At 34.6% G+C, this 16,709-nt stretch overlaps 2 protein-coding genes across 4 annotated transcripts; both read left to right on the top strand.

The window, feature by feature from the left end:
* The first annotated feature begins 776 nt into the window (after positions 1 to 776).
* On the top strand, positions 777 to 5,569 carry LOC306867246 (ATP synthase mitochondrial F1 complex assembly factor 1). 2 transcript variants are annotated; one of them, XM_079412851.1, is made up of 9 exons: positions 777 to 1,023; positions 1,099 to 1,207; positions 1,521 to 1,568; positions 1,663 to 1,725; positions 1,830 to 1,880; positions 2,091 to 2,138; positions 4,260 to 4,355; positions 4,437 to 4,544; positions 4,622 to 5,569. In XM_079412851.1, exons 1-9 carry the CDS (start codon positions 815 to 817, stop codon positions 4,796 to 4,798), a joined length of 909 nt encoding a protein of 302 aa, XP_079268977.1. In that variant the 5' UTR covers positions 777 to 814; the 3' UTR covers positions 4,799 to 5,569. The 2 variants fall into 2 exon arrangements, with proteins under 2 accessions (XP_079268977.1, XP_079268976.1); XM_079412850.1 differs by having other exon boundaries at positions 807 to 1,023; positions 4,634 to 5,568.
* Positions 5,570 to 6,778: 1,209 nt separating this feature from the next.
* LOC306867363 (ras-related protein Rab-3B-like) lies at positions 6,779 to 13,150 on the top strand (the record flags this gene model as incomplete). 2 transcript variants are annotated; one of them, XM_079412972.1, is made up of 4 exons in its annotated part: positions 6,779 to 6,798; positions 7,824 to 8,048; positions 10,580 to 10,698; positions 10,777 to 13,150. In XM_079412972.1, the coding sequence occupies 3 exons, from the start codon at positions 7,824 to 7,826 to the stop codon at positions 11,036 to 11,038; spliced, it is 606 nt and encodes a 201-aa protein (XP_079269098.1). The 2 variants fall into 2 exon arrangements, with proteins under 2 accessions (XP_079269098.1, XP_079269099.1); XM_079412973.1 differs by lacking the exon at positions 6,779 to 6,798 and having other exon boundaries at positions 10,777 to 10,901; positions 10,973 to 11,157.
* Positions 13,151 to 16,709: the final 3,559 nt, after the last annotated feature.

Here is a 16,709-nt window from a genome sequence, read left to right on the forward strand (position 1 = left end):
AATTTATAATGCTCTTGTTTCTTAATGATTTAAAATACATTGTAGACATCTAAGTGCTGAATAATTATATTGCAGCGCACAATGACATGCTTTCTTGGGTTATTAAAATAAATACAATTAATAAATATCAAATAAAAGTGATAACAAAAAAGGTTATATTTATGAAGTTATTTATTTGTGCACTATATACATGATTATCTACCGTCTGTCTTTGTCTGTCTATCTATCAATTGTCTATCTATCTGTCTGTCACACACACACACACCCGGAGCTGCCCACTGCGGGTTATGTGAGAATTGTGGGGAGAAAGAAACAGTGGCGCATGTGATATATGATTGTAAAAGGTATGATGAGGAAAGAACGGAATTGATATCATATTTAAATGAAAGAGGGAAGGTAAATAAGGATTTGGAATATTTGTTAGGTTATGATTTTAATAGAGATAGAGTAGGTTATAGAATACTAATAGAATATATATATATATATATACTACTGGATTAAGTGAAAGGATTTAATATAGAGTAAGGATGCTTTGGTCTATTCCAGATTTTAGGGTCCAGTCTGGAGGATCTGAACACGCAGCGCCAGGTGGGCTTTGGGAGATGGAATGGGATGGAGCATCAAATAATTCTATATATGGATGGATATGTGAGAAAGAGGCAAGAGAGAGAGAGAGAGAGAAAAGGTGGGGGGGAAATACTGATCATAAGAAATCATGCATAACATCAAAGGTAGGTGGCGATATGCACAATGAATGCAACGCGCCAAAAAACGGAAGAAGAAGAAGAACTTGGTTCCGCCCGGACACTCATAGATGTGGGACGGGGAAAAGATGGCGGCGGCCATGGTACAAATGTCCTGTTTGTACCGAGGGATGTTGGCGGTCAGAGCCACTGGCATCCGACCGCTGATTCCAGGGCTCGTGCCGTCTCAGTTCAGGACGTTTTCCATGAAGAAAGAACCGGAGTTGGAGGAAAATCCGTATTACAATAAATATGAAGAGAAGATCAGGAAACTGCGGAGGTGAGCAGCTGTCAAATGCTGATAATAAATAAACTGTCAGGCATTAATCTAACATGTGTACTACTGTAACATCAGTTCAAAACCTCAAGAATATAAAGCCCGGCTGGAGAAGCGCAGTGAGGTGAAGACAGAGCCGCTGGGACAGTCCAGACAAGCAGAGTTCGTCAAGTACATGGAGAAACAGGTGATGAGCACAGCTTACATTTCATTTTATTTTTTAATTGATCAATTTACCTTCGTGGTCTGCTAGATTTTGATGCCTACTTGTAAATTACGTATACGTTTAACGTGTTATTTTTTTATATTTTACTATATATTTCGTTTAAATGGTATTTATTTTATTATGGAATGAATTAAATTGTATTTGTATTTAACATTATAAACCATAAATTATTCTTTAGTAAATATAATGTATGATAATACAATAACCATATTTAATATAATGCAATACAATATGTAGGAAGGCATATCATTTGCCCATTTTGTTGTATTTGTAGCTGGACAAACGTGGTAAAGCAGAAGCTGGGGGCTTCACCAAAGATAAGGTAAGCTATTAGTTACCTCGTTTGTATTTAAATGGTAAATTAGAGATTTACAGTTTATCATTTGTGTAGCTTGCTTTTTTTTCTTATTTTATAGACATTAGGGTCTATTCTCAACCTTGATATGGTTCAGGAGAAATCTGGATCTGACATTGCAGAGGTAAGAGGAAGAATATTAATCAAACTAAATGTTCTTAGCATGCAGTTGGAATGTACCGTAAAAATGTATAAAATAGACCACCACACCAAATCTTCTGTGTGCAGCTATGGATGCAGTACTTCTCAAAGAAAGACACAATCAGTGCCGTCATACCAGTGAGTTCTGTCTGTTAACTCCTGTAATAACAATGTCATAAACTGTTAATAATCCTGTAATAAACTCTTAAGCTTAATATGTACTGCTTTTTTTTCAAAGCAGTTCAATTAATTGCAATAAGCAGTCAAATTTTAGATCTTTTTTTATTTTTTTGTCATCAGATCTATGTTTTTACCCAAAATGAATGACCTTGTAATTCTCTGTTTTAGGGCTCAACATTTGACATTATTTTTGGTCGTGCCAAATCTTGCCCAACTGTAAGTATGTTGTTTTTACATACCATCAAATAACCCCAAGTACTCCAGAGTGCAATCTGGATGATTGGGGCGGGGTGACAAGTGTCGCTCCGCCCACCCCCAGTTCTATTGGTTTATAACACGGCAAATCTTATTGGTGTAGACCTGAGCATGCGCATTCCTTTGTGTGCGATTTTGTAATTGATTTGGCCTTATTACAGAAATATTATGTGCTAACTAGTATCATAGGCCTATCTTAATTATTATCTGATTAGTAACCATGGTAATTTTAGACAGCACCTCCTGGTTCTAAAGGCTGCGGATCAGCACTAAATTGGGATTTATATGCAAATGACGATAAATTAGATGTATTTTAGAAATGGCAAAACACGAGCATAAGCGGCAGATTTTACGTTTTAAAGCACAACTGTTTTGTGTTGTTGTTTAAAGAGATGAGTTATAGCCTACGTTGCTCAATGCGTCACAAACTTGTAGGTTATAAAGTGCTAATAAAATGTTTTCATGGCAAGCTCAATGTTTCCTTGTTTATATCTTAATAAAATATTTGAGCCTATATTGATTCTCTTACCATTTTTAAAGGGTTGTCATATTATTACATAATTGTCTATATTATATATTGAGTTTTTGCTATTTTGTACATTGTCTATTTTGTATATTTGTATATTATTATTTTAATATCTGTGTCTTTCTGTTGGACTGTGGAGCTTCTGTTACTAAAACAAATTCCTCATATGTGTAAACATACCTGTCAATTAAGCTCATTCTGATTCTGATTACAAAACAGCTAAATCTCAAATAGTGGATTATTTTTATCAACATCGCCCAGCTAAAACTGCTCAATGACTGCTTCGTGTAGCCTACTGTGAAAAGTGCAATAATATCTCACTTCATTTAACATGCTATAGCATAGGTAGGACTATATCATGGCCACGAAGGAAGAATTTGTTTCCCAGACTTAATTCGTGAGCCGCTCATATTACACAGCTCGGCCTGCCCGAAGTACTCGGAGATGCCACCACCAAGCGTTTGATAGGAACTTAATCTTAATTCGTCATAAAAAAAAAACAACACATTTGCTAATTGATTCTAACTGAAATCGCTGTTGTTAGCTCTTAATATTTCTGTAGTACAGCCAAACAGCTTAGATCATTCATAAAAATGTATATCAAAGAATGCTCATGCGCAAATGTCTACACCAATAAGCTCTGCTGTATTATAAACCAATTAAATTGTGGGTGGGCGGAGCGAAAAGTGTCACCCCACCTGAATGTGTCGACCCGCCCCATCATCCAGGGTGCACTCTGGGGCTACTCAATAACCCGAGTTGCAAAATGTTAAATGTCCACTTGGTGGCAGTAGATACTTTCAAGAGTGGCTTTCATAAGCCCAATCATAATGATGAGTTTGTCTTATGAATATCCTGATCATAGGTCTATCTGTGGCCTCTGATGTTCTATAAAATTTTCCAATAAGGTTGGGAACCAAGAACAATACTGAAAAATGTGACATTAGCAGTTGTGTGTGTGTTCTTCATAATTTATTCAATGGCTCCATAACACTTCTAATGAATCTATAGCATGAAACAGACAGTGGTTTGATTGCCAAATGAATCAGTTTAATAAGTCGGTTCTTTTTAGTGAAAACATGCAGCACAACTTGTGTAGTTAAATTTCTGTCATTTGATTCCATTGACTCTCTTGAGGCAGTTTTTTTTTTTTTTTTACTGAATCAAACACATGAAGCATGGTTCTGTTTAGTTAATCAAATGCTATACAGTTTCTGTGGCCTAATTCCCAAACGAATCACTTTAATGAATCAAATATACAGTGCAACCAGCATAGTCCAATTCCCAAACGAATCACTTTAATGAATCAAATATACAGTGCAACCAGCATAGTCCAATTCCCAAATGAATCACTTTAATAAGACAGGATCTTTTTTAGTGAATCAAACACAGCGCAACCAGTGTAGTTTGATTTCTGAACAAATCACTTTGAGTTGATGTTTTTACGATTCCCATCCTTATATACCAGCATGTACATTACCAGAAAGTGAAATCTTCACATGATGTATAATCTATGATTATAGATAGATAATATATGATAATGTATTTTTGCACAGTTTCTTTACGCTGTGCCCCAGAAGGAAGGCTATGAGTTTTTTGTGGGCCAGTGGGCTGGTCTTGAACTGCACTTCACATCTTTAATTAATGTTCAGGTATCATTTATTTATTTTTTATATTTAGTATAAATTCCACACTGCTGTTGGCATGGTTACTGAAATTGAATTGTATTTCAGACAATGGGAGAAAACGCACCCAGCCAGCTAATTTTATACCACTATACAGACCTGCAAAAGGACAAAGGCATCGTGCTGATGACTGCTGAGATGGATGGCAAATTTGTGGTAAGTTAAATGAAGTTACTAAGTACAGCAAAACAATCTGTGTGTTTTTTAAATTTATTTGTATAAACCTCTTTCAGACTGTCCACCAGGCACAGTGCTTAGCCAATCAGGTGCAGCTGTTTTACGGATCGCAGCGGCTTGAGACCTTCCGATTGGTTGAGACCTTCAACCACCAACCGGCAGAGTTTAAACACATGTCTGTGATAGCAGAACTAGAACAGAGTGGTGTTGGACCAGCAGTCACTACAAAATAATACAAAGGCAATAAATATGTGGACTGTTGTCTTGGGAAAGAAACGCTCTGTAACTATGTATGGAGGCCTGTGAGATTCTTTGCAGCCAGATGAGAAAATATGTGTTGCCTTTCAGTAGATATGAGTTAAATAGACTCACAATAGATATGGCATATTAAAATATTTGTACATCATGATTATCTGCTACCATGTATGCAGATTTGGTTCTCATTTGACTCCCAGAAAATCTCCTGATTAGCATATTATGGCACAAAATAATGTACTATTATGGTTGTATGATAATTTTGTGCTTAAAAATGCAAAAAGGAAACTTATTTATGCCATACATTTGTTTCTAACAAAATAAAAGTCATATTGTAGATGTTTATGCATCCACTTCATGCGTAAATGGCGCACTTAGTTCTTCCTTATGTATAGAATTACTGTAAATTTTCAAAATTCGATAGCAATTAAGGTGTTCAGGCCTGTTTACCAAAAAATACAGGCGTCTTTCCTCATTCTTAACTGAGATAAACACACCTGTAGCCTGGTGAGTGAGATCCACAAATAGGCTGAAATACCCTGAGGACCCACAGTAATGTTCTTGTATATCCATTGTGGTGTTATTCATAATAAAGCTTCACAGTTTTGCAGTATTTATGTACCTAATTCTGTATTTTGTGTAAGAATTTGAAAACAAAATATATGAGATGCTTGAATTTCTGAAAAACCAACTTCACTTTTCTGAGTCATTTTGCTGATGACTTTTAATAAACTTTTGACTTTGCATTTAAGAAATAGCGTACAAAGGCCGTGCTAAATTGTGAATTCTGTTTAAATTGTTTAAACACGTTGTGCTTTAAAACGCCCTTTAATTGCATTTATATTCATTAGCATCAAGCGTCTTTTCACTTTTAAAGTACAAGTATTCTTTATTAAGAATAAGGACAGAAATTTTCTTAAAACAATATTTCAATTCATGAAATGCTGAGTGAGTTCTGCGCATTTTTGTAAACAACTTTTGCATCCCGTGGTTACATTTACCGATGTTCTGCAAATTCTAGTCATTTTGATTGGAATCTCGTTGTTAATGTCACATTATTGATAAAATATAATACACAGGAACCACAAGAGAATTAAAATCTTTATTTTTTATTAAATAAAATAAAAAAACCTTGGTATTTTTCTTGTACAGAGGACAACGTTGTTACTAGATCTCTGTTCACACAGATCCACGAAAACGAATTGAAAACGCTGTATAATTCATTCCAGGCCAGTAGTTGGCGACATTGCGATGAGAGATACAGGAACATGTACGCATGCGCACGACATGAGGGTTTGTTTGTTTTTTTATGACCGTTTTTACAAATTTGCGTTTTTGTAGATGACAACAGAATTTCAACACTTTGAAATACATTTTCAAAACTTATGGCCAAAATGCAAAAAAAAAAAAAAAAATAGTTACTATAGTTAAACCACAAATTAACCATGGTTTGCTACACTACTAACCATATTTGTAGTAAAACTGTGGTTATACAAATGATAATTAATACACCAAAAAAAACATGGTTACTACACTTTTCCAAAATAAAAGCCTTTCGTATTGTTTCATTATTTAAAACATTTGTAAAAATGTTTGTTGCTGTAGCCTCATTTATTTACTGATTGATTGATTGTTTGTTTGGCCAGGTTGTATTTTGATCTCTAATGCAATGACATTGCACATTCATTTGTAAGTATGGTTTAGGTGTTTTTGGGGTGACTGTATGTTCCTAATCTGATTTTAATCGTTTACATTCAGCGCTGAATTAGACCGAATTAGAGCATTAACGCCGTTGCCCCACCCTACTGTACACACAGCGGGCTTTCAAACAAATCCGTCAATAAATCTCCATAAAACCGCTGTCATTCGCTAATATACGCGATAAAAGCAGTCGTTCACAGCGTCGTCAGGTGCTGCAGCGTCCATAAACGCCCCCCTAGAAGAAGAGCCCCAGACGAGAGCTGCGCTTACATCCGAGGTGAGCTTCTCCATCATCTGCCTTTCACTGACGGCTGCTTGTCATTTATGGATGTTTGTCGGTGAATGTCGTCCGTCAGGATGTCGTTAATGAATGAGCTCGTGTGTTTACATGGTCGAAATAACATCCTCTGCAATGATAATTATGCTTATGAATGGATATAGCTGACGAATGTCACTTGTACTGCGATGCGTTAACGGTGTTTTTGCCAAACAAACCACTGTAATACGAAATTAAGTCTTGAAATTATGCATTATTCAAGACTTGTTTTGATGATACATAGGCCACAGCTGGTGGTCTTGTTTTTTATTTTTGATTTATTAATTCATATATTTTTATGTTTGCCATTTATATGCTTATTAAAATGTATTTTATTTATTCAATAATATAATAATTTGAATATTTGAAAAAAAAAAATTATAATTCAGTAACAGGGTGGACACTAGTCTTTACTGTATCTTGTACATCTATTGTCTGTCATTTATCTTAGATTTAATACATATAGAGTGTGTGTGTGTGTGTGTGTGTATTTATATATAATTTAATTACTTTTATTTAATTTAACTAATAAAATAATACATTGATTAATTTATATTATTTTAACACACACACACACACATACATATATATAAAATAAGAAAGCTATTTATATTTTCTATAAAACTATACATATATACTCAGTAGTAACAGGGCAGACACCAGTCAACTAGCACATACATATTGATATATATATATACATTTTAGATTATTAATTAAATGTATTATTTTTATCTTATTGATGGATATATATATATATATATATATATATATATATATATATATTCTTGTCGTTCTTGTCTTAGGACAACTTTGATTAACTTTTTTGATCCTCTTCAAATGTTGGCTACTATATATATATATATATATATATATATATATATATATATATATATATATATAATTTATTTATTTATTTAATACAGCTAACTGCTCAGTACTAGTAACAGGATTGATACTGGTATTTATTCTCTTGTCTTTATTCACAGATGGCAAAAGCAGATCAACGCTTTGGGCAAAGAGATGGATCTGATCAGAACTTTGACTACATGTTCAAACTCCTGATTATTGGCAACAGCAGTGTAGGAAAGACCAGCTTTTTATTCAGATATGCAGACGATGCTTTTAGCAACTCTTTTGTCAGCACAGTCGGTATCGACTTTAAAGTGAAGACGGTTTACAGGAACGACAAGAGAGTGAAGCTCCAGATATGGGTGAGTGCTGGAGCAATCATATTGATTTAATTAAATGCATAACAATGTAATATGTGAATGAAAATGAGGTTATTTTTAGCCCCAGATTGTTTGTTGTTCTAATGCGATTGGCTGGCATCATTAAACTCGAACCGTATCCGGCTGTATTATGTGAAGTGCGCATCCTCTACCTTCCACAATCACCTTCCACCAGGCTGTGAATGAGAACCATCTTTTTCTGGAGGAAAAGAAAGCAAGCGCCTTCTTTTTTTCCCCCACATGCATCATCGATGCTGGTTGTCATGGAAGCAGCACTCCATACTGCTCCCTGGCAGAGAGAGATCCTCATAGCCAATTAAAGCGGCCCCTGAGGGTAAGAAGGGGTGGGAAGAGAGTTTGAAAGCACACAAGAGCACCGGGTGACAAGTATGACACAGCCACAATTTGTGATAATTCATAATCTGGGTGTATTGATTGTGAGGTGTTAAAAATAGGCTCTCATTCAAAACAGCTGAAGGGAAACTGCCGCCAAGTGGAACGAAACAAAATGGGCCTTAAAATAAAGACAAGCCTAAAATAGAGAAATTACGACATTTCACCAAACCATTCATTTAGTTTGTCCTCCTTTGGTTATTGGTTGCATTCATGGAGAAGGTCATGATATGTTACACTGTTATAAATAACAATGCCACCAAAGTTTGTATTGCATCTTTGACTTTGCGGAAATGGAAAAGTCATGAGATTAAAATAAATAAAATGTATAATATGATTAAAAAATAATAATAATTAAAATTAATATATCTGTAATAAGTATATATTAGTTATTTTTTACGTTTTTGATAAGATTTTTTTTAAACATTTTTAATGAACTAATAAAAAGTATATAAAAAAGTTTTTTTGTAGTTTAATGGATTATAATGAATAAATATTGTAAAATCTTATTGTAAAAAAAAGAAATTATAACTTCAGAATCCACAATTTTTTTCCAGCTGATAGATGATTAAAACATTGACAACCAATCAGAATTCACCTGACTTTAAAGAGCTTGGGCAACAAAGATAAACGTAATGTTATTGACCGTTGGTGTGGGTGCTAATATTATTGTTATCTTTACAGTTCTTTGTGTGAATGGCCTTAAAGGAATAGTTCACTCAAAAATTGAAATGACCCCATGATTTACTCACGCTCTAGCCATCCTAGGTATATATGACTTTCTTCCTTCGGATCATACATTTATACAATCGGAGTTCCATTAAAAAATGTCCTGGCTTTTCCAAGCTTTATAATGGCAGTGAATGGGTGTTGAGATTTTGAAGTCCAAAGAAAAATACAGGAAAAAAAATCCATATTATAAACCGTAGTCTCTCTAGCTTCCGCTAACTATCATGGCATTCCAGCTGATGGTGTCGGCATAACGTAAGCTAAAGTGAGAAATGAGAAACGCACGGAGGATTACAGTGGCCGAGAGAGCTCAACACGCTGCAACTTCAGAAAGCACATGCAAATAGAAAAAGCACCAGCAAATCAAAAGAACATCTTCATCAATTTGACAGCAGGTGGTGCAAATGCTGACAACACAACCAAATAAAGAATTGTATTTGCAGCGCTTCTTTGTTTGGTTGTGTTGTGAGCATTTGCAGCGTGTGTGTTGTCAAATTGACGAAGTTGTTTTCTTAATTTGCAGGTGTTATTCTATTTGCAGCGAGTTGAGCTCTCTCAGCCACCGTAGAGGATAGAGCAAAACATAACACCGGTCACAAATTAGAAGTACAAATGATTTCGATATAAAACTAATGGATTTTGATGTAAGACTAGAGGAGCCTGGTTTTTCTTTGATGTAAACAAAACTTGGTTCTTGTGAGACTAGCATATTCTCACTGTAGCTTTACATCCTCCGTCATCCGCTGAAACGCCACTCTCTCTTGAACATGAATATGACAGTTAGCGGAAGCTAGCAATTACATTTACATTTAGCTGACGCTTTTATCCAAAGCGACTTACAATTGCTATATATGTCAGAGGTTGCACGCCTCTGGAGCAACTAGGGGGTTAAGTGTCTTGCTCAGGGACACATTGGTGTCTCACAGTGGATTCGAACCCGGGTCTCTCACACCAAAGGCATGTGTCTTATCCACCATCACCACCCCCCCAATATTACAGTTTATAAAGTTTTAAATCTTGATATTTTTCTTACACAAACGCATAACTTCACTTCAGGAGGCCTTTATTAACCCCCCAGAGCCGTGTGGAGACTTTTTATGATGGATGGATGCGTTTTTTTGGGCTTCAAAATCCCCCCCCCCCCCCCCCCCCCCATTCATTGCCATTAAAAGGCTTGGAAGAGCCTGGACATTTTTTAATATAACTCCGATTGTTTTCGTCTGAAAGAAGATAGTCATAAACAGCTAGGATGGCTTGAGGGTGGGTAAATCATGGTAATTTGAATTTCTGGGTGAACTAACTATCCCCATTAAATCTATCCTCCATCTTCCTCCAAAGCATATGATGATATTCCTTATCAATGAATCCATGATTTTCTGTGTTGTCTATAGGATACAGCGGGACAGGAACGGTATAGAACTATTACTACAGCTTACTATAGAGGAGCCATGGGCTTCATCCTCATGTACGACATCACAAATGAAGAGTCCTTCAATGCAGTGCAGGACTGGTGAGCAGCTTTACTCCGGAATCCATATGGTTCATCCACTGATGAAGTTATGTGCCATGAATGCACTTTTCCTTTCAGGGCAACACAGATTAAGACCTATTCATGGGATAACGCTCAGGTGATATTAGTGGGGAACAAATGTGACATGGATGAAGAGAGGGTGGTGCCTTTTGAGAAGGGGAAACACTTGGCCGACCAGTTAGGTAAGTTATGTGTCCAGCCTTTATCTGATTCATTGGTTTTTGATCTGATTTCTTCGGATTTTTTCTCGCAGGGTTTGAGTACTACGAAGCCAGCGCCAAGGATAACATCAACGTCAGACAAGTATTCGAGCGCTTAGTTGACATTATCTGTGTGAAGATGTCCGAGAGAGTCGATATGGATCCATCCATTGTCACCGGTGCCAAAACCACCCGGCTAACCGAGAAGCCGCCCCAGCTACCTCAGAATTGTTGCTGATTTCCATCACAACTCATATGCCAACGTATCAACAGCGGATCCGATGTTGTTTGATGTTCTGTTATATGGCGATTGGAACCAATCTGGGGTGCGTTTCATAGTATGATGCATCGTTAGAAAAAAACTAGCCAGTGACGAAATCGTAGTAACGTGGTCGCACCTTCATCATTGTAACAATATCGAATTGTCGTTAATAACGTCGCACCCAGGTGGTTGAGTAAAAACTTCTGCTAAATAATCAATTTGATAGTTTATAGTTCATTTACACAAACAACAGAACGCTGTTCATTTTTTAAGATCACACACTATTTAATTGGCATAAAATGTACTTCTCCACAACGTAATTTTTCTACAAATGTAGCATCTGAGGATTACTTAACTATTTTGTTCCCCTCGTTTTTCTTTATTTTATGTAAGATTCATCACGTATTTTCTTTTTGCAGCACACTCCAGGGTTCCTGTACGCATTTACGCACATGCGCACTCTTTGCAAATGTATACAAAATGCATACAAAATAATGTATATAGATTAAGACATCATGCTAACAAGAATCTATGCTTCTAACACAGGAAGAGAGCTGTAGCTCCAACCACACAAGTTTTCGATGCTGTTTGCGAATATTCGTTGGAACTATGGTTTCGGGAAACACAGAATCATTGAATTACATTGATGATAACGCCTGAACTTGCGACCATAGTTGGCTAACAATGCTTCAGGAAACGCACCATTTGTAGCAGTCAAATATGTTCAGTAATAATAGTACACTTCTAACTTAATCAGTCCATAGGAAACTCAAAGCAGGGACTAGAGCAAAGCACAAAAACTACTACTTGGCTCTCAGAACTTCAGTGTTCACTGCCGAAACTAGATTTAAAACACAATCTGTTGTGGCTCAATCTTGCTAATCTTATGAATTACATATTGAGTAGCCTATATTAGTACTTTTAAGGGACAGTTCACCCAAAATAAAATATTATGTCGCTTATTATCCTCAAGTTGTACCAAACGTGTATGACTTTCTATCTTCTGTTAAACACAAAAGAAGATAATTTGGAGAATTTTGTTAACCAGACAGTTGACGGTAGCCGTTGATTTTTAATAGTATGAGGGAAAAAAATACTATGCAAGTGAATGGCTACCAGCAGCTGTTTGGATCATACAGATCTGGAACAACATGTGGATGAGTAAATGATGACAAAATGGGTGAACTATCCCATTAGTGAAGGTAAAATGGTGGATATTTTGTTGAAAGGCACAAAGATAAAAGCAAAATGGCCATTATGCAGTTTTCAGGGTGGTTTTGATGCTCTGATTTGATTGGATCAGAAGCAGATGCACATTGTATGTTGGACTCTATCTATTAACTGCTGGCACAGTATGTGTTTTGAGAATATGAGCACTATCTTTATAATAAGAGAGAAAAAATATGATGTTTAGTAAATTCATGATTAGGTACGCTAAATAAAATTCATGTCTTACACAAAAATATGGTACTGAATTCGTGTTAAACTTAGTATTGTCAGAAACCACGTGTAACAGTTGTGTGTAATAATAGACCAAACACAATCAGCACATTTCATAGTCAGGTGACGTTCGAAAGATATTATTCTTCACTCAAATCCTCGAGCGGAATGTCAAGATATATTGTGAACTCGTGCCAGGATGTCTTTATATTTCAGAAACTTGTAGCAAATCCTTGTGGGTTCGTGTATAATCTACTTTGGATTTTTATCAAGTGACGTATGAGTGTTTTATGTAACTATAGTCGAAATTATTCCAAGATATTTTTAATTCTGATGTTATAGGCTACTTTTTGTTTGCCTGAGTATATATTTATTTTTATGCTGCTGGAATATATAGTTGTACCTTTGCTGTCAGTGTATTTTGATTTGTAGACAATATGCACTGGGGCGTACAGTGATTGTACAGTTGTGAATGTTACTTTTAGATGCAATTTGTAACAATAAAAGCACAAATCACATATAATAATGCTAATATTTATGTGCCATGTCTGTCATTGTTTGTATGTTATGCTGATGGGCAGCCGCCTATAATAAGGATATACTATAAGCTACTATATACAGTGTGTACTATATGAAATGAAAACTTTCAAAACTCAAAATTCACTAAAATAAAAAGATTAATTACAGTATTCTTATTCTTCATTAAAAAAAATCAGTTTCTTACTTCATAGTCTTGTAGATTTGCACATGAAGTGAATATTATCTCATTTATATGAAATGAAAACTTTCAAAACTCAAAATTCACCAAAATAAAAGAGCTTTAATTACAGTATTATTATTATTCATTTAAAAAAAATCAGAATCTTACTTCATGCTCTTGTAGTATATTAGTATTTTTCAATTACCCTTTGTTTTTAGATTTTCACGTTACATTTTAGTTTAAGTTGAATTAATTTTGTTATATGCTTTTTTCTTTTTTATTAGCTTTTTAAAATATTTCTTTAGCCTATAGCTTTATTGTTATTTCAGTTTATTGATTTTAGGCTTATAGACCTACATAATATTAAGGTTTTTAATTTCAATAGGCCAACCTGAATTTAAGATTTTTTAAATTATTTAAATTATTTTATTTACTTCAACTTAATTAGTTTTTCATGTAACATTTTTATATATTTTGTGTGTGTGTGTGTTATTTCAGCTTTATTTTCAATTACTATAAAAGATTTCTAATAGGTTTTGTTTTAGTTTAACAACACGTCTGAAGGATTATATGAGAACCAGATAAACCTGTTCCTAAATTCAGCGCTTATCTTTCATTTGTGGCTCGACCAATCAGATTAGTTCTTTTTTTATGCCATGGTTTATCAGCCAATGGGATTTCAGTGTATTAGGTGTGCGCATCAAGTGCATTAACGTACTATGGTATGTACTTAATTGTATGCAGACGTTTGATTATCAGAACGCTTTTTACTGTTGTCTAGTTGCAGTTCCTGGTATTAGAAGCTACTGGAGTTTTAATACACCAAAGGGAGTTAAATGTATTGGTGACAGGTGTCAGTCACGTTAAATCTACTGTACCTCTGTGTTTGGACCACACTGTCTAACAGGCTTGGGTTGTTATACGCAGAGTGTTTGAGTCAAAATGCCCCAGACGACTAAGGCTAGAACTTCCGGTGGATCTGCCGGTGAAGGTCCAGAGAGCAGAGAACCTCCACTGGCTCGAGCCGGAGAGGCGGGTCAGAGTAACCCTGTAACAATCAAATCACCAAGCGACCCCAAAAAACACAGGTAACCTAAGACATTTTATGGTTTATAACAATAATAATAATAATAATGCATACAAGCTATAATATATTTTTGGTAAATGGATTTAATAATATTTTAATAGAAATGAATAATAAGTAACGGTTATCATATTAATACTATATATTACTTTATATTAGTAATTGATCATATGAAATATATTAACATATTATTATTGCGTATTATTTGTGCCACCAACCATTTTTTTAAATTATTCTTAATATTTATTTATGCCATATTATTACCAACCATTTTTGTAAGAATGTGTTTGTTTATTTATGCTATATACCCAATCTTTTTTGTTAGGCCTAATATTTATTAATTTTATTTTATGTATTTATGGCACAACACCAACCCTTTTGTTTGTTAGATTTAGTTTTTATTTTATTTCTGTATTTATGCCACATCACCAGCATTTTTTTGTTTGTATGTATGTATTTATTTACATATTTATGCCATACCCAACCTTATTTATTAGTGTTAATATTTTATTTTATATATTTATGCCACATTGCTCATTTTTTTGTTAGAATTAATATATATGTGACCCTGGACCACAAAACGAGTCATAAGGGTCAGTTGAGATGTATACATAAATAGGCTTTCCATTGATGTATGGTTTGTTAGGATAGGACAATATTTGGCTGAGATACAACTATTTGAAAATCAGGAATCTGAGGGTGCAAAAAAAAATCAAAATATTGAGAAAATTGCCTTTAAATTTGTCCAAATGAAGTTCTTAGCAATGCATATTACTAACCAAAAATTAAGTTTTAATATATTTACGGTAGGAAATTTACAAAATGCCTTCATGGAACACAATCTTTACTTAATGTCCTAAAGATTTTTGACATTAAAGAAAAATCAATCATTTTGATCCATACAATGTATTTTTGGCTATTGCTACAAAAATACCCCAGTGACTTAAGACTGGTTTTGTGGTCCAGGGTCACATACTTTATTTCTATATATATGCCACAATGTTTTTGTTTTAGCATTTAGTTAGTTAGTTAGCTCTGCCTTATTTATTAGTGTTAATATTTCATTTATATTTATTTAATGCAGTATATTTATGCAACATCTGTCTGTCTATCTATCTATCTATCTATCTATCTATCTATCTATCTATCTATCTATCTATCTATCTATCTATCTATCTATCTATCTATCCCTTCCTTTCTTAATTTTTGTAGTATATAAAATAACTAATATTTTTATGGTGTTCTTTTTTATTTATTTAAACAAATTAATATAGAATTGTAATGCTGGCCATTTATTGTTAGTCATATATAAGATCTATATCAGCATGCATTGTAATATTGGTGCTTTTCTATTCTTATTCTGCATTATTTGAGATATTTTTTAATCACAGTTTTGCTTTACCCAACAGATTGAAGTCCTGAAGAATGTCACCAAAGATGAACTGGTATCTTTTTTCATGGAGCACAGACATGCAAACAGTAGAAAACTAAGTGTACATGTATGTTATTTTTTTGCTGAATCTATTCTTTGTTTTAAAGCATCATTGAGATGGTAGAAAATGGTCATTACAAACTAAATAAACTATTTAACTAAACTGTTAATCATGCATCTACCAAATCCACTCTACTGTATGATCCAAACAGGTGGTTGGATTCGGAGAGAAAGAGAAGGAAACCCATGGAGATGATCAGTCCAGTTCAGCCCCTGAGACTCAGGATACAGAAACGAAGACTTCCTCATACGGAGACGTGTCCGAGCTCATCTTCCTCCCTGCCTCACCCGTCCTCGCCAAAGCTAGCAGGATAACAGACATCTGCGAGTTCACGTCTTCCCTCAACCTGCACCCCTACCACAAGATCCTCCAGTGAGACTGAAGTGCACTGAAGAGCCACGGCTACCTCCAGATGAAGCTCTGCAAAAACACGCTCATGTTTCTGATGGTTTTAATCACACAAAAATACAAGTGGATATTGTATTCAATCAAGTGACATAGGAACTGTTGTTTAAGTAATCCAGTTTTCCATGTATTTCAAGTTTTTCATGTAGAGGACAAAAATCTAAATAACATATAAATGTATTAGATTATCAGGGATAATGCGCATATCATTCAAATAAATACATTGAATATATCAGATATACAGTGTATATGCAAATACTGCAAATCTTTTTTTTAAGGTAATAATGTATTTTATCGTGAATTCTCATTATGAATACAAACTTGGTGATGTGGACAAAGCCTTGTACCTCAGATTTGGGTATAGTATTTAGTATGTTTTATTCAAATGTCTAATCATTAAATGTTA

The sequence above is a fragment of the Barbus barbus genome, assembly GCF_936440315.1.
Source record: "Barbus barbus genome assembly, chromosome: 49".
Lineage (NCBI taxonomy): Eukaryota > Metazoa > Chordata > Actinopteri > Cypriniformes > Cyprinidae > Barbus > Barbus barbus.